The sequence below is a fragment of the Pongo abelii genome, chromosome 9 (assembly GCF_028885655.2).
Source record: "Pongo abelii isolate AG06213 chromosome 9, NHGRI_mPonAbe1-v2.0_pri, whole genome shotgun sequence".
Classification (NCBI taxonomy): Eukaryota; Metazoa; Chordata; class Mammalia; order Primates; family Hominidae; genus Pongo; species Pongo abelii.
The window spans coordinates 70,588,164-70,614,410 of record NC_071994.2 but is presented as its reverse complement, the minus strand read 5'-3'; the positions used below and the strand labels follow the sequence as shown (position 1 = coordinate 70,614,410).

Genomic DNA, 26,247 nt, shown 5'->3' with positions numbered 1-26,247 from the left:
GTAAAACATGGGGAAGGAACCTAAATTGACATTTCTTAAAAGAAGACATAAAAATGGCCAACATGTATATGAAAAGGTTCTCAAGATTCATAATCTTCAGGTAAATGGAAATCAAATGAGATATCACCTTACATGAGATATCACCTTCCATCTTTTAGATTGGCTATTATCCAAAAAACAAGATATGACAAGTATTGGTTAGGATGTGGAGAAAAGGGAGCTTTTGCACACTGTTGGTGGAAATGTAAATTGGTACATTTTACATTGTACCAATTTAAGCAGTATGGAAGTTCCTCAAAAAGTTAAACATAGAACTACTATATGATCCAGCAATCCCAATCTGAGTGTATACCCAAAGAATATAAAATTAGTATGTTTAAGAGATATCTGCACTACTGTGTTCATTGCAGCATTATTCTCAATAGCCAAGCTATGGAATCAACCTAAGTGTCCATCAATGAATGAATGGATTAAAAAATGTGATATATATATACATACACACACACACACACACACATATATATACACACACACACACACACACATATATATACACACACACACACACACAATAGAAAGTCTTACCTTCTTTAAAAAAGAAGGAAATCGTATAATTTGCAACAACATGAATGAATCTGGGGAACATTATCTTAAGTGAAATAAGCCAGGTATAGAAAGAAAAATATCACATGATCTCACTTATATGCAGAACTTGTAAGCTGAATTTACAGAAACAGAGAGTAAAATGGTGGTTACTAAATGTTGAGGTAGGGGGATTTGGGAGATGCTGGTCAAAGGACAAAAAACTTCAGTTAGACAGGACGAATAAGTTCAAGAGATTTATTGTAGATCACGGCAATTATAGTTAATCAGAATACATTGTATACTTGAAAATTGCTGAGAAAGTAGATTTTAACTTTTCCTAATGCAAAAAAGATAAGTATGTGGAGTAAAGCATATGTTAGTTGGCTTGATTTAGCAATTCCATAAAGTATACATGTTTCAAAACATCATGTTGTACTACATTAATATGTACAATTTTTGTCAATAAAAATAATAAACAAGTGTTTCATTTCTAAAAGGAAACAATAAAATAAGATTTTTTTAAAAAGGCTTTTTACTATTTATCCATATAGCAGCCAAAATGTTTTAAGCACAATTTACTAAGCTGTGGTCTAAGTACCTGATATTAATTATCTCATTTAATCTACCCAACAATATCACAAGAGCAGGCCTGTAAATATCACCACTTTTAATATCAGAAGACTAAGGTACAAAGGGTTTAATTTAGCATTCAAAGATGCATAGATGACCAAAGGAAGAGAGGGATTCACATGTGGGCACTCTGGTCCGCTTTCTCATCACTACTCTAAAATATTCCCTCATAGCGAGGAAGAAGATTCACCAAATTTCAAATGGAAAAAACACAGGACCTTCATCATCATGGACATTTAAATTCAGTAAAATACATATATGTGCAAAAAAAAAGAAAAATTTATAAGTGATTTTTGATTTATTCTAAATTTCTTAATTTTCTTGGTTTTTATAACAAAGTTGGATTAATTTTATAGATTAGCTTTATCTTTTATTTTTTATGGTTTAGCTTTATAGATTAAATAATGTAATATTGTTTCTATAAAGAAAATAAGAATTACTGTGTTTTGACAAAGCACTATTCTCAAGAATAATAACACCTGTGTAAGCCAAGGTATTTTTGGGAATTCTGCATTCAACAAATTTAAGTTCCCAAATTTTGCTATAAATCTTCCCACACCGATGAGTAGAATAAAAAAAATAAGGCTTATTTAGGCTAGCTAGAAAGTGGATTGTAAATTTTATACTTTCTTTTCTATGGACACACACATATACATGTACTCACCTCAAGAATATAACCTCTTTCAATTGTTTTAATGTTTAAAAACACATTCATATATCTGCAAGTCCACATTTTAAAAAATTTAGACAATATGCCCAACAAATTTCTCTCATTGTTATTGTACTCACTTTAAAACTGGTACTTTCAATTCTATTTTATTCATTCTTTATTTTAGTTTTAATTTTAGGCAATGTAAAAATGCCCATTTTCAGAAAGACTGTCAAAATTTCCAAGTAGAAATATCTTTCTTTATCCTTTTCCATTCTTTCTTTCTTTCTTTCTTTCTATTTATTTATTGAAATGGAGTCTCTCTCTGTGCTCAGGCTGGAGTGCAGTGGTGCGATCTCAGCTCACTGCAACCTCCGCCTCCCGGGGTTAAGCAATTCTCCTGCCTCAGCCTCCTGAGTAGCTGGGATTATAGGCACCCGCCACTATGCCCCACTCATTTTTGTATTTTTAGTAGAGACCCGGGTTCAACATGTTAGCCAGGCTGGTCTCGAACTCCTTACCTCAGGTGATCTGCCCGCCTCGGCCTCCCAAAGTGCTGGGATTACAGGCGTGAGCTACTGCGCCTGGCCCCACTCTTTCAGTGTAATTATTTCTCATTACTCAAGTAACCAACGTGAAGTTCCCTCAGGTCTAGAGTACAAATGCAGTCACATAACTCTTACTCATTTCCACTAACTGCTCAAATAATCATCTACTTAATAAACAGGAAGTCTAATATATTTTCTGAAAATTCTTCCCTCTATTAATAGTTTAAGAATCTGCTTCAAAGGGAGCAGAGAGGCTATTGGATGCTGAGAGGCTCCTCTGATGCTGAGAGGCTATTGGAATTTGGTCAGTCCAAAACTACTGCTGCTTCTCACTGCTACGTGACGTTAAAATGGAAAGCTAATCCCCTACCATGTCTACTTGGTAATGTGTCAGGATGATGCCCTACCACAGAGTGAGTCTACAACACCCATTCAAGGCTTTTCCCCACAACTGGTTATTTTTATAACATGGGTTTCCAAAGTCAGGATGATGTGTGCCAAATGAGTTTAACTCAAGTTCATTGTATGCACCAGATTCACAGGTGAAAATAAAAGTAAAATTTAAAAAATGTGTGTATCATCTCAGAGTATAGTATTGAAGAATGAGTGAGTAGAGAATTTTATTTGGAGGAGGAATGGTGAGAGGCAAGCCATGATCCTTCCCTAGAGTGTGGAATGTGCCAGCAGCATGTATTTTCCCAGGACCCTCCTCAAGGCCCCCATGACTTCCTTATTCCTCAGGCTGTAGATGAGCGGATTCAGGGCTGGAGTGACAACTGTGTAGAAAACAGAGATGATGTTGTCTTGTTTAGGGCTGTGGAAGGAACTGGGCAAGACATACATGAATGTGGCAGCTCCATAGAACATCCCTACCACAATCAGGTGGGAAGAGCAGGTGACAAGGGCTTTCTTCCTTCCCTCATTTGATGGCATATGAAGCACAGTGAACAGGACTAGTGTGTAGGAGGCCACAATGGCAGAAAGGGGGAGCAAGAGGAAAGTCACACCTGTCACATATATTATAAGCTCATACCTGGAGGTATCAGCACAGGCCAACTTCAGCAAGGGTGGGATCTCACAGAGCAGATGCCTGATTTCCCAGGACATGCAGAAAGGGAGGTGCATGGTGTAAATGGTATGTCCTATAGCAATCAGGGATGCCAGGATCCAGGATGTGGCCACCATGATCCAGCAGACTCTTGGGCTCATGAGGGTCATGTATTTCAGAGGATGACAAATGGCCACATACCTGTCATAGGCCATGAAGGCCAGTAGGAGGTCCTCAGCACTACCCATTGTCAGTGCCAGGAACATCTGAAGGGCACAGCCTCCAAAGGAGATAGTGTTTTCTCTGCGCAGAAAGTCCACAAGGGCCTTGGGAGTGACAACAGATGTGAACAGGAGGTCCATGAGAGAGAGCTGCCCAAGCAGGAGGTACATGGGCATGTGGAGTCGGGCTTCCATGGTGACGGCCAGGAGCAGCAGGCCATTGCTGGTCAGGGCCAACATGTATAGGATTGTAATTGTAGCACAGAGCAGTTCAGGAGACCCATTGTCATTCAGAATCCCCACCAAGATGAAGCCGCTTCCCAAGGTGGAGTTCCGGAGCTCCATGATGTGTTTTTTTAGTTGCCTAGAACCAAATATATTATCAGTGGAAGCTTTTCTAAAGGTGTTCACTCTGACTTTGGATTGTTCTAGGTCACTGTGCATTGGCCAATAGGAATCCCATAATATGATATCTTCTCCATCTCTTAGTATGCCTCTGATTTCTGAATTCTTTTATTGAAATAAACCATCAGTTAAACTGGTATCAGGTATTTTGACATGTTGTTAATAGTAATCATTTGGAAATCCCTTCAAATAAGGTATCCTGAAGAACAAGCCCAAGCAAACATCTTTGTAGACAGATGAAAGCATCTCTTTCTTCACAATGAACAAATACACTGGGGATTGGTTTAAGATCTAGCTACTTTTCTGCTTAAAATGTAGTTGGAATTCCAATTCAGTTTTTAAAGTTTTATTTATAAAAAACCTCTTTGCTGTCTTCTCACTTAAACCGTGTCATTGTTGTTGATTACCTTCCTCAATAGGAGAATCTCTGGGCTCTTGGGCTGCTTGATCACCTGGACTCTTCAAGTGCTGCTCTGCTGGAGGGAAAGAGAATTCTGGGCTGAATTTAACAGTCATGGAGGTATCGATTCTAGAGGTAAATCTAGAGGAAGAGTACAAAAGGTGTTTGCCAAGATAATAATAAGATGTTTTCTCAGAAACAGGCAGGAATAAAGGCAATACATGAGATTTGTGGCGGCATGGCAGGTGTTTGTTTAGGGCACATGATACAAGGGGTGAGCTACAAAGGAGGAGACATTGTAGAAACGGCCCAAAGCAACAGCATTACCTGTGAGCCACAGCAACACAAGCAAGGTGAGAAGAAGATTTCTCCCCACAAATCTTAGGAATACAAGGAAAGTGGTGGTTCTGCTGAACCCTGAATCCATATGATAGTTCTGCTGCTAGGGGTTGAGGAGGAGGAGTGGAGTGTGAGGTCCATGTGGGACAGTGTTCACTTGGCTTGATTTTTGTGAATGCAGTTTTTTCACAGTTGGATGGAAGACTTAGGAGGCCTTTTGGAAGAGACAAATAATTCTTGATCAAATTATTCATCTTTCCCTTCCATAATCTGCACCTACTTCTCCAAGTATCCATTTTTGTCACTATCCTGGTCAACTCAGAGTCAGAACCTTTAAGTGGTAAGGTCATATAAAAACCTGACATTAGAAGGCGCATCTGATCCTGCTCCTTTCATTCATTCAATAAATATATACTAAGGACCTATGATATCTCAGGCACTATACTTGGGCAACTGTGTAGATGTGAAAAATCGATCACACAAACACCTATATACATCCAATGATACACGAAAGAAAATACACTAGGAGAACACATAAGTGCTGTTTCAGGAAAGGATTCACCAAGGAAGTGATATACAAACTACAGGCTAAGGATAAATAGGAGCTGGCTAAATAAAAAAACAACAGGATATAATTAAAAAAAAGTGAGGGATAGCATTGTGAAAGTCAGAACATTAAAATATAGTACAGGAATGTCCTCCCTGCACTTTTGCCCAGTGACGTCTGGGCAAGAAACTCCCAGAAAAATACCCTCTATAAAACTGTGTTTCACCACTTATTGGAGTCTAAGATCTTTCTCCTGCCTTACAAAACCAAAATTGTAATTTTGACCTAGGAATCACTGACCCACTGACTGGAAAACCTTATTTGTCTGTTGACAACAAAAGACAAGTCCAAAGTCAATTCTAAGCACTATTTCTGCTAAATATTACATTTGAATTGTTTTTGTTTTTCTTGAATAACAAGGTGAATGGACAGGGAAATAAAAGGAGGAAAATAATTAGCTGGGAACATTCTTCTAGCTTCCTGCACCAGATGTTTGGACAGGATTTCAAAGAGAAGAAAAATCAGGGCTTGGGTAAGGTGGTGTAACCAGGACTCAGGATGCTACATACGTACCTCCTCCCTCTGATACATGACTATTGTTTTCCCTTCTTTCCATTTACTGAGTTCTCCTCTCTGGGGTCATCTAAAGGGAAAGGCCCGAGAACACACACTGGGCCTACAGAGGAAGAGCTTCATTCTGGAAAACTGCTGGTGGTTGCGGGTATTTCAAACCAAGAGAAGTCAGCAGAGGCTGATATTAAGAGAGGCACTGTTATAGTTTATGGAAAATGGTCAGTCAATTAACAAGGTAGAGCTAAATTTTTGGAAGTATATTTTATAAGTTTTTCTTTTTCATCTCTGCTCAGTATATTTATTTTTTGTATTTACTTCAGTTGGCTTTTTGTGTGGCACTGGACTTAGTGCCAAGCAGTCCTGCAGGGGAAAGGCACTTCAGCATAATTTAGATAGTCCTCCTTTGAGGTACTATTCATTTGGGGACTCACATCAAACTACTGAAGGCCAGGAAAATCTAGATGTAACAAAGTTAAGTACTGAGACTTTTACCAGGAGGCCATCATCAGGAATTCTAGGAACCCATGGCTGGCCAATGGCACAGAATTATTTTGATTGTTCCCACATGTGCAAGATGGGTACATGTACAAGGTTGATAAGATATAGATGGGAATGAGTGAACCATAAAGCTTGAGGAACTAGAGAATCTGAGAAGGAGAGCAGTGTAAGGTCTTGACCCTGTTTCTAAGGACTTCCAGACTTCCCATATTGCCTTGAAACAGAGACAGAGCCCTTACCTCATATGGGAAGGGGCGTAGCTTCCAGGTAAAGAGGTTCAAGAAACCAAAGAAAGAAAAGTTGCTTCTTCTGGCCAGGATGAATGTAGGTGTGTGTATGGCTGTCTCTGGGATCAGAGGTCAAAGGCTCCTCCAGTCACTGGCACTGCAAGTCCTCTCTGGAAGTAGAGATAGATGCAGACAGGCAGCTGAGAACCTAGGGCAGGATCCTGCAGAAGTGAGGAGCTGAATCTCCTCCAAAGTTCACTCATCCACTGTCCTTGTGAGAAAGTTCTTACTGGTTTGGAATGGTTCTAGCTGAGTTCTTAAGTCCAGGTCGTCAGATTTCATATATTCCCCTCATGCTGTGTTTCATGGTAAAAGAGGAGCACAGCAGGAATGTGGGAAAAGAGGTATAAGAAGAGCTGCTTAAAAGAGACCCACCAATTCCCAGCCTCACCGTCTCTGCGCCAACAGTGAGGCCTGTCCTGGGGGGAGGGTTCACAGTCTCACCCTCTCAGCTGACATGACCTCCCCTGAAAATATTGCTCCAGGAAATGGGATTTTAATGAATCCCCCTGGGTATGTCTCCTGGCCTTCCATTTCTTCAAACTTTACCACCAAATGAGCTCTGAACCTTGAGGCCTTGTTCTGCCCCCCAAGGGCTTGCTGTGTCTCACCACTCATTGGAGTCGAAGATCTTTCTCCTGCCTTACAAAACCAAAACTATAATTTTAACCTAGAAATCACTGACTGGAAAACCAGACAGAGTTTGTTTCTGACCAAATAGATAGTGTCAGTAATTGATTTGAGAAGCAACACCTCCCTGTCCAGCCCTCTGTCCAAAATATAAAGTATGTCTCATGGGTTCTATAGATGCTGCCACTCACATATCCCTCTTTGTGCCACTAGCCGGGGCTATTACCAACTAGAGGGAGTTAACTATGCTTCTGTTAATATCAAGTCTTCCTTCATTGAGCTTTAATGAGGATCCAGCACTAATTTATTTTTCAGTTCTTTGTTTCTCCTTTCTACTCTCTCTTGTGTGTGCACATTTGTTCATGAGCCTACATATTCTGTGATCAGTCAGCTGAGCTACTCAGAGCTTTGGGATGATGACACAGCACCTGCTTGTACTCACTTCTGCTTTTAGTTCAGGCTTTCCCATCTCTCACCCAATTCTTTGCTTAATCTTCCTCATTCTTTAGTGTCTCTTTAATCACCCATTTCACCAGGAAATGCTGAAAATTTCTGCTGCAGTTATCGTATCTTTTCTCTTTGAACTGAAAAAAAAATAAAAATAAGATTCCACTTTCTGTTTATACAAAAAATATAATCAAAATTATTTCAGAAGTGCAACAGAAGAACTAATATAAAAATCTTTTTGTTTTTTAATTATAAAAGGAATGTACTCAAAAGACGGTTTTAAACATGTAAAATATAAGAGCAGCATTATTCACAGTATAATAAAAATTAGAAACGACCTTTATGCCCATCAACAGTGGAATAGATATGCCCATCAACAGTGCAATAGGGTTATTATGTAGGAATCTAAACAAAGGAACCAGAGCATACAACAAAAAAAGCAACTCAGGAAACTAATATTAAGGGAAACAAGAGACATCTTAGGATTATATATCGTGGTACTTCTTTTACAGCGTTAGGAACTTAAGTGAAAATAAACTTCGTATAAATATGTGTACATTCAATAAAACTACATACAAATGAAGAAAGAGAATGATGGACATGAAATTTGGGTTAATAATTATAGTGAAAGGAGGCAGAGAGCTGGACTGCTAACTGTGGTTGAGTCCAAATCTTCTACTACTTGCCACATGACAGCCAATAAGTGGAGAGACAAGGTGTTGGGGCAAGGAAGACAACTTTATTTCAGAAAGCCAGCAAACTGAGAAGATGGTGGACTAACATCCTAAAGAACTATCTAAAGTTGATTAATTTTTAGGCTCCTTTTATGTTAGAGGGAGGGGGAAAAGGGATGGGGCTAAGACCAGGAGGTGACCGGTGACCACAGATGTCTGGGCATCAGCAAGGGTCTGAGAAGGTTGCAAAACTTCTTTGTTCATGGTCAACTACTTGTCAAGTCCACCTTGTTTCTATAAATCTTTAATCATTGTTACTTGTATGCATACTTCCTTACCTCCTTGGGGGTCTGTTTCAAAAGTGAGACAGTCATTAGTTCTAAAGTTAAAATATAATCTAAATTCTTTTTGTGATTGGCTTGGTCCACAGTAGGAATGAGCAAAGGCAGTTAGCTTGTGAGGTCAGAAGTAAGATGGAGTCAGCTACATTAGATTTCTCTCACTGTTACATGACCTTATGGGAAGGTGAGGATATTATCAAGGTCCTAGCTTGCATTCTGGAAGCCGAGTTTATGGTAATAATCAGTTAGTCCCTACATACCTGACATTCAACCTTTCTTTCTACTTCATAGGTAAAAGTAAAGATCACAGATGATTAAGTTTCTCAGATGAAAACTTTCTTACACCTTTTCATTGTCTTATATAGGAACTATTTTTACTCCTTAGCCTTTTATTTCAGAGGAGTAAGTTCTCCTTCTCCACTTTAGGGTTGGCTTCTCCAATTATTACTGAGATTCCTCCTTTTACATCTTCATTCCCTATTCTCTCTGCCTTTACTCCTTCATTTATGTATTTTTCTTGTATCCTAATCCCTCTCTCAATCCTTTGGTTTAGCTTTCAAAGATGATCATGACTTCTCAGTTCAAAAAATAATCCCTAGGTTTTCTTTTTCTTTCATACTATTTCTCTAAATTCCTCTCATTTTTGTAATAGGTTCCTTTAAAAATTTTTAGTTGAAAAGTAAAAATTGTATATATTTATTGTGTACCACATGACGCTTTGAAATAGGTATATGTTGTAGAATGGATAAATTGAGCTAATTAACATTGGCATTGCCTCATACATTTATCTTTTTTATGTGGTAAGAACACTAAAATATACTGTCAACAATTTCAAGAATATAATACATGGCTACTAACTGTAGTTACTATGTTGTACAATAGATCTCTTAAACTTACTCTTCCTGTAGAACTGAAATTTTGTATCCCATGACAACATCTTCCCAATGTCCTGCACCTCTACTGTCCCCTGGTAACCACCATTGTACTCTCTGCTTTTGTGAGTTCAACTCTTTCAGATTCCACATATGAAGAGAACATGTAGTATCTTTCCTTCTGAGTTTCACTTGCTTTACTTGACATAATATCCACCAAGTTCATCTATGTTGTCACAAACTATAGCATTTCCTTTTTTTTAAAAGCTAAATGGTATTCCAATGTGTGTGTGTGTGTATATATATATATACACACATATATATGACATTTTCTTTATTCATTCATCAGTTGATGGACACTTAGGTTGATTTCATAGCTTGGCTATTGAGAATAAGGATGCTATTAACATGAGAGTGCAGATATCTCCTCCACATGCTGATTTCATATCCTTTGGATATATACCCAGTAGTGGGATTGCTGGATCATATGGTAGTTCTATTTTTATTTTTTTAAGGAACCTCCATACTGCTTTCCCTAATGTCTGTACCAATTTACAATCTCACCCACATTGTTCAAGTGTGCCCTTTTCTCCATATTTTTGCCAACACTTGTTATCTTTTGTCCTTTGGATGATAGCCATTCTAACAGATGGGAAGTGACACCTCATTGTGGTTTTGATTTGCATTTTCCTGATGATTAGTAATGTTGAACATTTTTCATATACCTGTTGGCCATTTTTATGTCCTCTCTTGAGAAATGTCTTTGATTTTCTTTGCTCATTCTTTTTTTTTTTTTGAGACAGAGTCTCGCTCTGTTGCCCAGACTGGAGTGCAGTGGCTGCGATCTTGGCTCACTGCAACTCCACCTCCCAGGTTCAGGCCATTCTCCTGCCTCAGCCTCCCAAGTAGCTGGGACTACGCACCCGCCACCACGCGCAGCTAATTTTTTGTATTTTTAGTAGAGACGGGGTTTCACTATGTTATCCAGGATGGTCTTGATCTCCTGACCTTGTGATCTGCCCGCCTTGGCCTCCCAAAGTGCTGGGATTACAGGCATGAGCCACCGCACCCGGCCGCTCATTCTTTAATCAGACTGTTTTCTTACTATTGAGTTTCTTACATATTTAGGTTTAAATCTCCTATCAAATGTATGGTTTGCAAATATATTCTCTCATTCCATAGGTTGTCTTATCACTTTCATAATTGCCTCCTTTGCTGTGCAGAAGCATTTTACTTCGATGTAGTCCCATTTGCCTATTTTTGCCTGTGTTTTTGGGGTCATATTCAAAAAATCTTTGCTCAGACCAATGTCATGGATCTATTCTCCTATATTTTATTCTAGTAGTTTTACAGTTTCAGGCCTTACATTTAAGTCTTTAACCCATTTTGAGTTGATTTTTTGTATGTGGTGTAAGATAGGGTCTAATTTCATTTTTCTGCATGTGGATATCTACGTTTTCTAACACTCCTTACGAAAAAAACTGCTCTTTCCCCGTTATGTTTTCCTGGCACCTTTGTCAAAAATCAATTGACCAAAGCTGTATGGATTGATTTATAGGTCTCTATTTCATTCTATTCCATTGGTGTATGTGTAGGTTTTTATGCTATCATCCTGTTTTCATTACTGTAGTTTGGCAAGCATATTTTGAAATCAGGTAATGTGATGCCTCTGGCTTTGTTCTTTTTGCTCAAGATTGCTTCTGTTAGTTGGGGTCTTTTGTGATTCTATATGAATTTTATAATTGTATTTTATATTTCTGTATAGAATGTCACTGAAATTTTTGTAAGGATTGAATTGAATCTATAGATTGCTTTTGGTAGTATGGATATTTTAACAATATTAATTCTTCCAATTTATGAACATGGGATATATTTCCATTTTCTGTATCTCCTTCAATTTCTTTCATCAATGTTTTATAGTTTCAGTGTACAAATCTTTCACATCCTTGGTTAAATTTATTTTTAAGTATTTTAATTTGTTTTATTATTTTATTTTGTGGCTATATTTAATCTTTTTTTATCATTTATTTTAATTAATTTCTTATTTTATGTTGTGGCTATTGCGGATGGGATCATTTCCTTAATTTCCTTTTCAGATAGTTCATTTTTAGTCTATAGAAATGCAAGTGCTTTTTATACATTGATTTTGTATCTTGCAACCTTACTGAATTTTTTAGTTCTAACAGTTTTTTTAGTAATTTGGGTTTTTTATATAAAAGAGCATTTACAAATAGAGAAAATTTACTTTTTTCTTTCCAATTTGAATGCCTATTTCTTTCTTTTGCCTGATTGCCCTGGCCAGGACTTCCAGTACTATGTTGAATACAAATGGCAAGAGTGGGCATGCTTGTCTTTTTCCTGATACTGGAGGAAAGCTTTCAACTTTTCTCCACTAAGTATGATGTCAGATGTGGGCTTGTAATAGATGGCCTTTATCATGTTGAGGTACATTCTTTCAATATGTAATTTGTTGAGTTTTTCTCATGAAAAGATGTTGAATTTTATAAAATGTCTTCTCTGCATATATCAAGATGATCATACAGTTTTTGTCCTCTATCCTATAAATGTGGTGTATTATATTATTTATTTGCATATATTAAGCCATCCTTGCATCACTGGGATAAATCCCAGTTGATCATGGTGAATGATCCTTTTAATAGGCTGTTGAACTTTGTTTGCTGGTATTTGGTTGAGGAGTCTTGCATCTATGCTTATCAGAGATATTGGCCTGTAATTTTCTTTTCTTGTATTGTTCTTCTCTGGTGTTGGTATCAGGGTAATACTGGCCTTGTAAAATGAGCTGGGAAGTATACTCGCCTTTTAATTTTTTTGAAAGATTTCGAGAAAGATCTGCATTAGTTCTTTGTTAAATGTTTCAGTCTTGGTAGGTTGTATGTGTCTAGGAAAAACTTCATTTTAATGACTATATAATATTTGATCACATGAGTTCTCTAGCATATATGTAGGCATTTGCTGACATTTAGTTTTACTCCTCCAAATATTCTTATATGAGGGTCTAATTTTATCTTAAATCAAATTTCTAAAAGTGAAATTACTGTGATAAAGATCAAGACTCTATTTAAAATTCTTATTACAAAGAGCGAAATTGGTTTTCAGAAAGTTAGAAACACTTTGTTTTCTGGCTAGCGTTATGTGAGAATGCCTGCCTTACTATGTTATTTCTTTTTTTTTTTTTGTCTTCAATTATTTTATTGGCATGGTTTTGAAAATGGGTAATCATTTATTTTTTTAATTAAAAAAGAAAATTTTTTAGGATAGGGTCTTGCTATGTTGCCCAGGCTGGTCTCCAACTCCTGGCTTCAAGTGACCCTCCCACCTTAGCCTCCTGAGTTGCCAGTAATTCTGTCTTATCTTTGCTAATTTATTAAATACTTCAAGGAAATAAAATAGATGTTTTAATTTACATTATTTTGTTTTTTATAATGATGTTGTACAGATCTTTACAGATGAAAGTCACAAGTAATTTAACACTTATGTATGTGGTAATTTTTTTCAGTTTTTTAATTTAGTTACATGGTAGGATTTGTTAGATAGGGAAGTATCACAATATTTATGTAGTCATAAAAATCTATATTATTCTTTAAAATTTTCAGAAAATTTTACTCTTAAAATTTCCATTCTTATTTCAGAAAATACTTACATATCTTTCTTTTACATATGCTTAATAATTTCATTAATGATATTTAACTTTTTATTTCATCTCCAAATTATTTAGCTGTATTATGTATGTTGAGACTTTATTATGTTTTCAAAGATTTTCCTGTTAGCATTTTTAGTAACCTTTAAAAATATATTATTATTTATTGTAATTGTTTGACCATATACTGACTTCTTATACATATAGTAATAAAGAGTTTTTCTGAGCTAGCTCTCTAGTTCCAGTAGTCTCTCAAGGCTCTCCTTTTCTGTTTCTCCTCACTGACCTTTCATTATGTTTTATTATCTGTTATTTCTGATAAGCTTTTCATTCATCTGCCAAATGTCAAAAAATCCCATTATTATATTCATTGTGGTTATATTTAACTCATAAATTAATTTGGGAATGTTGGCTCTTTGCAATATTCAGTCTTCTGCACCAAGAACATAGTATCTTGCACAGCCCTAATACACTTTCTTATTCTCTGAAAATACCATTTTATACCTTCACTCTCAGCTTCTGAAATTGCCTCATACATCATTGGAAAACTAGAAGCAATCATATAGGACTTCCTCATTTTCCACTACCAATTTACCATACATCTTCACATAGCTTTTCATCTTTGAAAATGCCTGTAAGAGGCCAAATCCTCCACTAATGCTCTTCATATCTTATTCTCCTAATACCCAAAGAAATCGGTCTTGCAATTACCTGATTCACTTCTACATCATCTCTCTACTGGAAAATTACTATAGGTTACACATATGCTCCAATATCTTCTATCTAAGGGAAGTCTTCTGTTGAAATTACATTTCCCTTACAGTTCCCCCAATTCTCACAGCAAATCATCTTGAAAGATGTGTCTATACCCAAAGTTTCCACATCCTTTTCTACCATCTATGGCTCATGCCACTGTAATCAGTCTTCTCTGCCCTCAGCCCCACATTACTACAATTGTGCTTGTCAGAGTCAGCAACAATGTTCCTACACCAAACTCAGTATCACTTCTTTTATATATATATACATATATTTTATTGTACTTTAAGTTCTAGGGTACATGTGCACAACGTGCAGGTTTGTTACATATGTATACATGTGCCATGTTGGTGTGCTGCACCCATTAACTTGTCATTTACATTAGGTATATCTCCTAATGCTATCCCTCCCCACTCCCCCCACCCCACAACAGGCCCCAGTGTGTGATGTTCCCCTTCCTGTGTCCCAGTGTTCTCATTGTTCAATTCCCACCTATGAGTGAGAACATGCGGTGTTTGGTTTTTTGTCTTTGTGATAGTTTGCTGAGAATGATGGTTTCCATCTTCAGAATGATCCAATTCTGTCAAATGTGGCTGAATGTGTGAGCAGGATGAAGATAAAGAAGTGATACTGAGTTTGGTATCATTTCTTTATCTTCATCCTGCTCACACATTCAGCCACATTTGACAGAATTGGATCATTCTCTCCTTTTGGGAGCATCATTTTTTACTCTCAGGCCACTACAACCAACAGGTTTTCTAAGTACTCCACTGGATTCAGGCTTTACTTGGCCAACTTCTTCTCTTCAACGTGACGCTAAATATTGAAGCAGCTTGTGGCTCCATTCAAGCCTCCTTTTCTTCTCATTCAATATTCTCTGGCAATTTCATCATCCCATAGGTTTAAATGCATATCAACTCCCAAGGACATGACTTCATCTGAAGCACAAACTCATTTAGCCAATTGCTGATGTGACCTTTCTGCCTAGATGGCTAGTAAGCATTTCACTTTTAATCCAAAACTGAGTGTTTGATTCAGTCTCCTAAAATTTGTTAATACCACAATTTTTCTTGTTCTAAAAAACAGCAGGCTGGGTGCGGTGGCTCACGCCTGTAATCCCAGCACTTTGGGAGGCCGAGGCGGGCGGACCACGAGGTCAGGAGTTCGAGACCAGCCTGGTCAACATAGTGAAACCCCATCTCTACAAAAAATATAAAAGAAAAATTAGCCAGGTGTGGTGGCACGTACCTGTAGTCCCAGCTACTCAGGAGGTTGAGGTGGGAGAATTGGTTGAACCCGCGAGGCGGAGGTTGCAGTGAGCTGAGACAATTCCATTGCACTCCAGTCTGGATGACAGAGTGAGACTCCATCTCAAAAAAAAAAAAAAGTTCTGAAGATGGATGGTGGTGATGGCAACACAACAATATGAGTGTACTTAATGCTGTTGAACTGTACACCTTAAAAATGGTTAAGGTGGCCCAGAGATAAAAGGATGGTTCAGCATACACATCAAACAAGGTGATACCTCATATCAACAGAATGAAGATTTCTTGTAATCTTATATATTTCAACAAGATAGACATGTTCTAACATTAACTATTCTTCAAATGCCTTTTGAGTCAGATTTACTATCTCGCAAACTTTCTTATTAAGTTAACATATATATCATTCTATATTTGTGGGCATCATATTTGTAGCTTTCCAAAAATTATATTTTGACACAAAGACTTTATGACTCAAGGTTTATGACTCACTTGTCTGACAAAGAAAATGATTTTTTTATGTTTTATAAACTGTTAAGTGGGGATTTTCATATCATTACCTATGATGACAAATGAGTATAAAAGGGCCTAGAGATTAAAAGCTATATTCCATAGTAAATAAAATAAATCTTTATAATTTACATATCTCAAAAAATTTTTAAGCAATTTTGTAAGAACATTTTCAATGTTACCATGTAGACAGCACTTAATTGTGATAATGTTTTCAGTCTCCAGCTCTAAGCATGTATGCATGTATGTGTTTTCTTAGATGACTTTCTGTTTGGAATTGTACCTCCTTCTTTATTGGCATGAATAATCCTGTTTCCTTTAAAAAACTCTTCTTTTTTCTTTGCATGTTAATTGGGAAGACTTGAAATGTAAGGCCTCAGGCAGTATTTCATTCATTTTGAGTTAAAATTTAAAAAGCCTATTCTTTACAGCTTAAAATAATGCAAAATGGAAATAAAATTGGGAATGCAAAATGGTTCAGTCAATATGGAAAAGTCTGGCAAAGTTTTATAAACCTAGACATACACTTACTACATAACCAATCAGTTTTACTCTGAGGTATTTTCCCAAGTGAATAGACAATTTATGTTCATGTCAAAATCTGTACATAAAATTTTATGATGGCTTTTTCATAATCAACAAAATAGGAAACAACAGAAATGTCCTTCAACTGGTGAATGGATAAACAAACGATGATAGATCCATACAATTGGGTACTATTCAGTATTAAATGAGAAAGTACTGCTAGAATATGGATGAATCTCAAACATATTATTCTAAGTGAATGAAGCTAGGCTCAAAACGTATGATGTCATTTATGTGACATTTTGGAAAAGACAAAATAATAGTGACAGTAAACAGATCAGACAGTTGGCAGGGGCTTGGGAGGGGGAGGGGAGGAATACAAACAGGTACCTGAGAATTCTTGTGGCTGATGAAACTTCCGTGTCTTGATTTTGGTGGTGGTCTCATGACTATATACATTTGTCAAAACTTGTAAAACTGTATATTAAAAAAGGTGAATTTTACTGTATATAGATTGCACTTTAATGAATAATGAAAAAAGGAAATTATAGTGTTAAATGAATGAGTATGAAGCTTTTAATATTCTGCTTCTACAGACTTCAAGTACCCATAGGAAAATTCCACTCATGTTATTATTTTTGTGAAGAATTTTAGTTTGACTCTTTTAAAAATATAAACATATTTTATTTTTCACGAATTAAACTTACCAGTTCACTTATTGAATCAATTTCTAAGTTCATTATTTCTCCTTGTATACATTTTCTAGGTGCCACTTTTCTCCTTGCTGAAATTATTTTATTGGGAGTGTTTGGGGATAAATACTTTTCAATGTCATTTTTACTTTGTCCTAATTCATTAATAATGGCTCAGCTGTGCCTGGAATCATAGGTGTGCAGTTAAGTTTCCTCAGCACTTTTGAATATATTTCTCCCTTGTCCTATTGCTGCTGTTGATAGTCCACTATTATCTAGTTGTCTTTACTTAGTGGGTAATCTGTCTTTTATTTCTGGGAGAATATAAAATGTTTTCATTGATGTTGATACTCTTCAAGTTCAGTACTGTATGAATTCCTTTTTGTTTTCGTGCCCAATACTTAGAAAACTGTCTATTTACTCTTTAAGCATCACCGGTGGAAGAACACAGTAACACCAAGACATATAAGCCATACTGGATTGCCAAAGGTCAATGAGGGGAAGACCTCACATTTACAGACTCCTCAGGGAGCAGTCATATTGAATAGGAAATAGTCCAGGGTAAAAGGATCATAAAGAAGGAAGCAGCATGCCACATAAGTAAGGAAACCCACCTTATTTTCTGGGACAGAGGGCTGGCCACATAAGGAGACTTTGTGTCCTGCTCTATTGAGTTAATTTAGAAACAAGCCATCAGTGCCTCCCTTGTGGAATAGAAACATAGAGCCTAGGAGCTTATTTAGTGAAAGAAGAATATAGGAATACCAGGCCAGGAAACACACCCATGAGGATTAATTGTCATCCTGATCCTGGGCCAGCATTTCCAGGGAAGCCATTTGAGTTGAGAGGATAAGTCCCTCGGAACATAGGGGTAAAATAGAGGGAAGAGATCATGGATCAGAAGACAGGTCAGCCTCTCTCAGGACAAGGCTCTGGCTCACCTTTGGCTCCAGGGAGAGTGAGGCAGGGGACAACAGAATCTCCTTTGGGCAGCTCTTTCAATATCGACTCAATATCTACTTCCTCCAGGACCCTGCAGCTTTTATCTTTGCTCCCTGACCCCAGCAAGAATGAAGGAAAGTCTGAGTATCTGAACCCAAGAACTCAGTCTGGTAACTGCTCTAGGGCTAGAGGGGCTCTCTCCCTGGCAACCTGTATGAAAGTAGTTTCTACTAGTTCTTCACAGGTGTGAGAACAAGAAAGTAATCTTCCTATATAGGAAACTACCCAAATTCTGTATTAGCAGTCTGTCTGCATCCACTGCTATCTCTAGGGTAGACCTGCAGATAAGTGGAAGGAATAGAAGGGCCCTGACATCTGATCTCACTAGTACTTTTCAGACATTTAACCCAACTTGGCAATATTAAACCAACTGAACACTGCTGAAGAAAGCCACATCCTTTCTTCCCATTTCGACTGGAACATCCTTGAACTTCAAACAATCCCTAGGAAAGTCTGAGTGGTCAGACAGCTAAGCTTCTCACAACCTGAGGTAAGGACTTTGTATTTATTTCAGGGAAAGGTGTGCCTCTAGGTAAGTTGAGTAGGAAAAATGGAGTCCAAAGTTAAGTAGGAAAAATGGAGTCAAGTCCTAAGAACTTGAACTATTCGGTCTGCCAGATTCCCTAGTATAATGTTTGGGCTTCATAGCCTGTTCCAATTAGTCTATTCTTAATTTTCTGAACCCGAAAAGAGAACCAATAAGGACTGTGCTACAGCCCAGGCATGAGTATCTGCTTCCTGGTGGAAATCGCAATACTTGTCTTTAGACCCTGTGTGCTCTGCTGGCTCCCGGTAATGCATTTTTGCATCTATCAGATGATGAATATTCTAAAGGGCCATCTAAAAAGTGATGATATGTCCATTGCATGTTCTTATACCTTTTAACCATTAAGGTACTAATGGCCCCATAAGAGGCCAGTAGAAACCAGTGAAATATGAAAACATAGATGCCGTATATGGGGAAATGATTGACAGAGGATGCTTCACTTCAAAATCTTTAACTGCATGTTCAGAGTTGGCTTTATCTATCCAGTTTCACAATGCACACAGACTCCTGTCAATCTTAGGCCCTTGTCCTTCTCCTTGGCTTCTCCATGGGATTGGGTACCACAATGCCAACAGCTGCTTTCTGGAAAAGGAGTTCCTCCCTATTCCTGTGGTCCTTCTGCCAAGTTTAAATGTTCTGGCCCTGCAGAAGGGACAGTGAACATCTGGTCAAAGGCAGGAGTGGGGATAGAATTATTGAGCATAATTACAGCATATAATAGATGCTCTCTTGTTCCCTTTCACCATTTCTCCCAAACACAAACATCCTTGATCTTCCTAGGAAAGACCTCATATGTTATATTTCTGAGCCCTTCCAAGCTCACATCTTAATATAATCTGTTTTAAATAAACACGTTTGCATTGACCCTAAAGTATTTAGCTCTAAATGCAACATCTTCTCAAACACAACATTCTCTTGTCTCAGACAGTCCATTATTCCTTCTCTCTCAAGCTTCTGCAGAATGTGGGGCTGGCCAAGAGAGAGGTAACTAAGGTGGACAAGTTTTAGCCTACTAATGAGGCTTTCATCTACCGCCTTGAGTACTGCAAACAAATGTGGCTGTAAGTTCTATGGAAAAAGAAGTGAAAGTGCTTTATTGAAAATCAGTCTCTGTACCTGTTTGGAATTTCATATCAAAACAAGTCTACGAAGAAAACTAACTGGATAGTTACAAGGATAATCAAGGATTTGTGTGTCAGAATATTTCTTTAATCTTCAGAGAAAGATAATTTATTGCTTTTGGAAAGATACATGTTCAGGTTTAATGTCCTAAATAAGATTTTATGTGTGATCTCTTAATGTTTAGTTATTACTGTGATGTCTGTTCTCCATTTAGATGGAACTTTTATCAAAATACAGTGAGAAGTCAGACATTCAGAAATCGAGAGGCAAAGTCAGTTATCAGCGGAAAGGGTAACATCTCAGTGGATTCATGTCCTAAGGAGCCTCTGATATTACAAAACTAGAGTTCATCTTAGCAAAAATTCATGAAGTATCCATCTTGTTCTAGGTGATGAAAGAAACCACAGCATGGAGCTCTGGAACTTCACCTTGGGAAGTGGCTTCATCTTGGTGGGGATTCTGAATGACAGTGGGTCTCCTGAACTGCTCTGTGCTACAATTACAATCCTATACATGTTGGCCCTGACCAGCAATGGCCTGCTGCTCCTGGCTATCACCACGGAAGCTCGGCTCCACATGCCCATGTACCTCCTGCTTGGGCAGCTCTCTCTCATGGACCTCCTGTTCACATCTGTTGTCACTCCCAAGGCCCTTGTGGACTTTCTGCGCAGAGAAAACACTATCTCCTTTGGAGGCTGTGCCCTTCAGATGTTCCTGGCACTGACAATGGGTGGTGCTGAGGACCTCCTACTGGCCTTCATGGCCTATGACAGGTATGTGGCCATTTGTCATCCTCTGAAATACATGACCCTCGTGAGCCCAAGAGTCTGCTGGCTTATGGTAGCAACGTCCTGGATCCTGGCATCTCTAAGTGCCCTAATATATACCGTGTACACCATGCACTATCCCTTCTGCAGGGCCCAGGAGATCAGGCATCTGCTCTGTGAGATCCCACCCTTGCTGAAGTTGGCCTGTGCTGATACCTCCAGATATGAGCTCATGGTATATGTGATGGGTGTGACCTTCCTGATTCCCTCTCTTGCTGCTATACTGGCCTCCTATACACAAATTCTACTCACTGCGCTCCATATGCCATCAAATGAGGGGAGGAAGAAAGCCCTTGTCACCTGCTCTTCCCACCTGGCTGTGGTTGGGATGTTCTATGGAGCTGCCACATTCATGTATGTCTTGCCCAGTTCCTTCCACAGCACCAGACAAGACAACATCATCTCTGTTTTCTACACAATTGTCACTCCAGCCCTGAATCCGCTCATCTACAGCCTGAGAAATAAGGAGGTCATGGGGGCCTTGAGGAGGGTCCTGGGAAAATACATGCTGCCGGCACACTCCAGGCTCTAGGGAAGGATCATGGCTAGCTTCCAAAATTCCTTCTCCTGAGAGTCAAAAGATTCATGTTATGAATCAAATACTAATGGTAAAACCAATACAGTGCAGAGTATAGCATTTAACAGAAAAGTGAAGGAATGTAACTGGATTTGTCAAATGCTCTTTAAATCTTCTCTCCATGAAGTAATTTATCGGGCATGGTTTACACTATCTAAAATTACACTTCACTCTATTTAAAATTTAATCTTTATTTTCCCAGGAAGGTATTTAGTTAAATGGGTTCCCACCTTGGGACATGACCCCTAACATTAGAAGTTTATATTGGATCAGTGAAAGGAAAAGAACCAGAGAAAGGAAAGTTTCAAGTGGGTGGTGTAAGTAAAACCCAAACATCAAAGGGGGAGATGTCTTGAGATTTGCACAAATTTAGACCAACTGACCTTATTAAAAGGTTATATAGACTTCTTGTCTAATGCCCCAACTGGTAGTAATTTGCTTGTATTTGCATTGTACTTGCTCTTTTTTTTCTTTCTAAACATCAGCCGTATGAAACACTCTAACGAGTGTCTTTGCTTGTTTGTTGGTTTTTGACATGCAGATACTTTATAGTTCCTAAAATGCAATTATTAATAAAATGAAGAAAATAGGAGGTGAAGGTAGTCCATAAGCAAGGTTCATGATAAACAACTTTGCTTATTTCTCGCTAATACAAAAGCAAAGAAGCAAAATAGTGATTTTCCATTATCCAAGGCTATCTTGTAACATTCCAACCATTGCAGTGTTCGCATGCGTGGTGGGTGTGGATATTTAAGTCAGTGTGTCTGTGTGTTTGTGCTAAAGACGGAGAGGACAACATAATGCATTTTCTCACCAGCTTAATTATGCTGCACTACTATTAGTTTGTTTATAAGTCTGAGAATATTGAAAACAAAAGATGTGAACAAAAGCTGTGAGTTGCATTTTGAAGATTAAAAATAATATAAAATGATATGGCTAAGTAAATGACACTCTTTTGGGGGATATTGCTGTTTGAAGATTCGCTAACACTTTTTAAATCAATTCCTATAGTAATTTAAAACAGTAACTGAGACTAGGTTCAGAAAGTATAGTAGTAGTATATCATGTTTGGAAGGCAAGGCTGAGTAGAGATAATTCCTACACGTATTTATATGAATTTTCTTCCATTTTAATACAGGCGTGCATTTTACTGAGTTGATGTGTGTGTGTAAAACAGATTTTTTTAACCTACTAGCATATAGTTCTTTTTCCTATATTATATAGTGGCAGTATACAGCACTGCAAAGAGTCTAGGGTCAGTTATCAGCGTACAGAAGTTAGAATTGAATACACCCCACTTATTTCTATAACTTTTAGCATATTACTTAACCTGTTTGTGCCCAAGTCTGCAAGTTTGCAAAGTGTAAATTGACATTAACAATAAGACCTACTTCGTAGTGTTGTGAGGATGAAACAAGTGAGTAAATATACATATAAAGACATCTTTATACTTGTAATCAGCATGTGTCATATAATAAGTATTTAATAAATTTAACACCTACAGAATAAATGGTCCTGAAAATACTGTTGAGTGATGGTATAATGTTACATCATATGGGTGTTTTGTAACATTATTTGCTATTTTATCATTGTTTTACCTTTAACATTGTCGTGTGTGTGTGTGTGTGTGTGTGTCTCTGTGTGTGTGTGTGTATGTGTGTGTGAAATCAGTAATGTCAATCTCTTGGATGTGTGACCTTTTTTCTATGGAAAATTCCTATGAGTGAAATTGCTCAAACCAAGGTTAAAAATCTGTTTAATACTCTTCATATGAAAAGACAAATTGTTTTCTTAAAATGTTAAATATTTTGCATTCTTACCAGCAACATATAAGTGTACTTAGCCCACTACATATTTTTTTCATGTTAAATTTTACATATAAGTAGTCTTCACTAATTGATTAGGTATAAAATTTGCCTATTTTAATTTTCTTAAGTAACTTGTTCACAGTTTTCTTATTGATCTGTTGAAGTTTTTTTTACAGGTTAGGAACACGGAGACTTTGTTATATTTGTGGTAATAACTTCTTTTCAATTTGTTATTTGGCTTCTAATATCTGCATGGCAGAAATTTTTAGACAGAGAAATATTTAAAATATTTGTATAGTGAAGGATATCTTTTATTTTTTTTCCAGTGATTTTTACTGTTAGGATATAGTTTTCTATTCTCATTGACGTCTTTGCTGTGCATCATACAGTTCAATTTAGGTAACAATTTACATATTTTATATGTTTTGTCACTCACTCTATATGTTTAACTTTAACAATAAATGTCGAACTTATCTTTACATGTGAAAATGGTGATGTTTCAACTTTTGTCAAAGCTACCATTTTTCTAGTAATATTTTAAAGTAATCCTTTCATTTTCTATTATTTTACTACCTTCATCAGACGTGTTCTAGTAAGCTATATTTAGGCTAACTCTTCAGTTCTAGCTTCTTTCTCCTCTTTACTCTTTTGGAAGACATTTGATTCTATCATTCACATCTTAATAGCTCACTTGTAATTTGATTGTGAATATATTTAACTGATAAATTAATTTGTAATTTGAGCATTGTTTACAATATTCAGCCTTGCCTTCCATAGTCAAGCATGGTGCATGACTATGCTTCTGGAACCTAGTCTCAGTCAGTTTTAAAATGACCATTCCACACCATCATTCTAAGCTGATGCCTTGCCTCACACTTCACTAGAACAGAAGGAGTTGGCTACAAAGCCCTCTTCAAATCTTCCACATATCTGTGCCTGCATGTACACTTCCTGTTTTCCCTCATTATAACTGCTTGAACCCAGGAGGCAGAGACTGCAGTGAGCCGAGATTGCACCACTGCACTCCAGCCTGGGCAACAGAGTGAGAGTCTGTCTCAAAATAAATAAATAAATAAATAAATAAATAAATAAATAAAGTAAGAAGTCTTTGCATGACTCCAATCCCCCTCAGTAAATGTAGCATTATTTTCAGCTTCTCTTCACAGGAAAAAAAAAAAAATACAAAGGGAACATTTATGCCCATTTTCTCCTCTGCTGATCTTCTATTCACATCTTAACACACTTTCAATCAAGCTCTGGTCTCTTTCTATGGACCTGTTCTTTGTCAAAATTAACATTAATGTGCTAAATAAAATGTTCACCTCCATATTCTCCTCCATCAACCTTTCAGCAACATTGATATAATTGACCACACCCTTCTGCTGGGAAATTTTTCTTCTTTTGGCTTCCAGACACCACACAACTCTGGCTTGCTTCTTTAATCCCTAACCTTTTTTGCCTTATTGGATTCGTTTCTCTTTCTGAATGTTTCCACATTCAGATGATACAAATATGGACTTCCCTGTCTTCTCAATCAAGAATCTCTTCCTGAGTAATTTTATCCACTTACATAGATTTAAGTTCTGTCCATATGCTTTTGAGTCCCAAAGACCTCACTACTTGTATAATCCACAGACTCAAAAAATTAGCCGGGTGTGATGGTGGACACCTGTAATTCCAGCTACACAGGAGGCTGAGGCAGGAGAATCGCTTGAACCTGGGAGGAGGAGGTTGCAGTGAGGTAAGATCACGCCATTGCACTCCAGCTTGGGCAACAAGAGCGAAACTCCGTCTCAGAAAACAAACAAACAAAAAACAAAAAACAATGAGATACCACGTCTTGCCTGTTAGTATTATTTTTGAAAACCAAAAAAGTCAAAGCAAAACAAATGTTGGTAGGTATGGGGAGAAAATGGAACCCGTGTACACAGTTCATGGGAATGTAAAATGGTACAGCCATTATGGAAAACAGTATGGAGGTCTAAAGATTCAAACTATTACTACTGTATGATCCAAGATTCCCACTTCTGACTATATATCCAAAGGTAATTAAATCGCTGTTTCCAAGACATATTTGCACTCCATGTTTATTGCAGCATGATTCACAATAGACAAAATATTGGAAACAACCTAAGAGTCTATCAACAGACCAACGGATAAAGAAAATGTGGTCTATTTATACAATAGAATATTATTTACCCTTAAAAGGGAAGGACACTCTGTCATTTGCAATGAAATAGACCAACCTGGAGGACATTATGCTATGTGGAATAAGCCCAACACAGAAATACAAATGCTGCCTAATTTTGCTTAATGTGGAAGCTAGAAAAGAGTCTAACTCAGTAACAGTGAGTACGGTGGTGTTTGCCAAGGGTTTGGGGTGACTGTGGGAGGAAATGAAAAATATTAGTCAACAGATACAAACTTTTATTTTTAAGATGAATAATTTCTGAGGTTCCAACATATAGCATGGTGACTGAAGTTAATAAAAATGTGTACTTGAAATTTGCTGCAGAAGTAGATGTCACGTGTTCTCACAACACACATGCACAGAGGGTAAGTATGTAAGGTGATTGATATGTTGCTATGTTAATTAGCTTGCATGTGGTCATCATTTCACAGGGTATACGTATATCAAATCATCACATTGTATACCTTAAATATATTCAAGTCATATTTGTCAACCATATCTCAATAAAGTTGAAAAAAAAGAAAACTATGGGCAAATTATACATAATAATAAACATAAAAAATCCTTTGAAAACATTTCTAAAGCTGCTTTGTCCTCATTACAGAAATGTAAAATATTACCTCTGCTGGAATATGAACTACAGCCAGGATTTGAATAGTACAAATTAGATGAGATGACTTGCAGTGTAGAGCCCTCTAGGCTTTCAGCCTAGAACAGGAAGGAACACAGAGTAATGACAGCAAACAGTGAAGCTATAGGATAATAATTCCTCTTCAGTGACAAGAGGCCCCACCACTGCTTTGGACTCCAGGAAGCACTCAGACATTAACATCTGTGAAGTGTGCCCTGCATGCTAAGAAAAAGGTGAACTGACAGACCCTTCTGTCCATCAAGTCATCCACAGCCTAGTTATTTCTGTCTCTGCTGCTAATTGTGCCGAAAGTAACCATAAAATCTGGAGTCAACTGCTAGAAGTTTTGCAAGAACAAAAGCCAAGGAAATGCACTTGTGTCTTGGTGAGTAGCCAAAGTTAGTTACAGGGAGCTGAAGCAAGGGACTGAAAAAAACGAGAAGTC

General features: G+C 37.4%; 2 protein-coding genes across 3 annotated transcripts in view; one reads left to right on the top strand and one right to left on the bottom strand.

Moving 5' to 3' along the window:
* Positions 1–1,603: 1,603 nt before the first annotated feature.
* The window catches only part of LOC100438173 (olfactory receptor 2AG2), a 192,503-nt gene continuing 167,859 nt past the window's right edge, over positions 1,604–26,247 (bottom strand). The window contains exons 4-9 of one of the 2 annotated variants that reach the window (XM_054524756.1): positions 16,796–16,882; positions 15,357–15,478; positions 7,803–7,944; positions 6,683–6,840; positions 4,494–4,562; positions 1,604–4,045 (exon numbers count right to left, since the gene is read on the bottom strand). In XM_054524756.1, the coding sequence (XP_054380731.1) occupies positions 3,076–4,026 (951 nt within the window). In that variant the 5' untranslated portion in view covers positions 4,027–4,045; positions 4,494–4,562; positions 6,683–6,840; ... (1 more) ...; positions 15,357–15,478; positions 16,796–16,882 and the 3' untranslated portion in view covers positions 1,604–3,075. The remainder of the gene's footprint in view (positions 4,046–4,493; positions 4,563–6,682; positions 6,841–7,802; positions 7,945–15,356; positions 15,479–16,795; positions 16,883–26,247) is intronic. The other variant, XM_063711284.1, reaches the window with a different exon arrangement.
* LOC100442816 (olfactory receptor 2AG1) lies at positions 20,177–21,219 on the top strand. The gene has a single exon (XM_009246686.3). It carries the CDS (start codon positions 20,177–20,179, stop codon positions 21,125–21,127), a length of 951 nt encoding a protein of 316 aa, XP_009244961.3. The 3' UTR covers positions 21,128–21,219.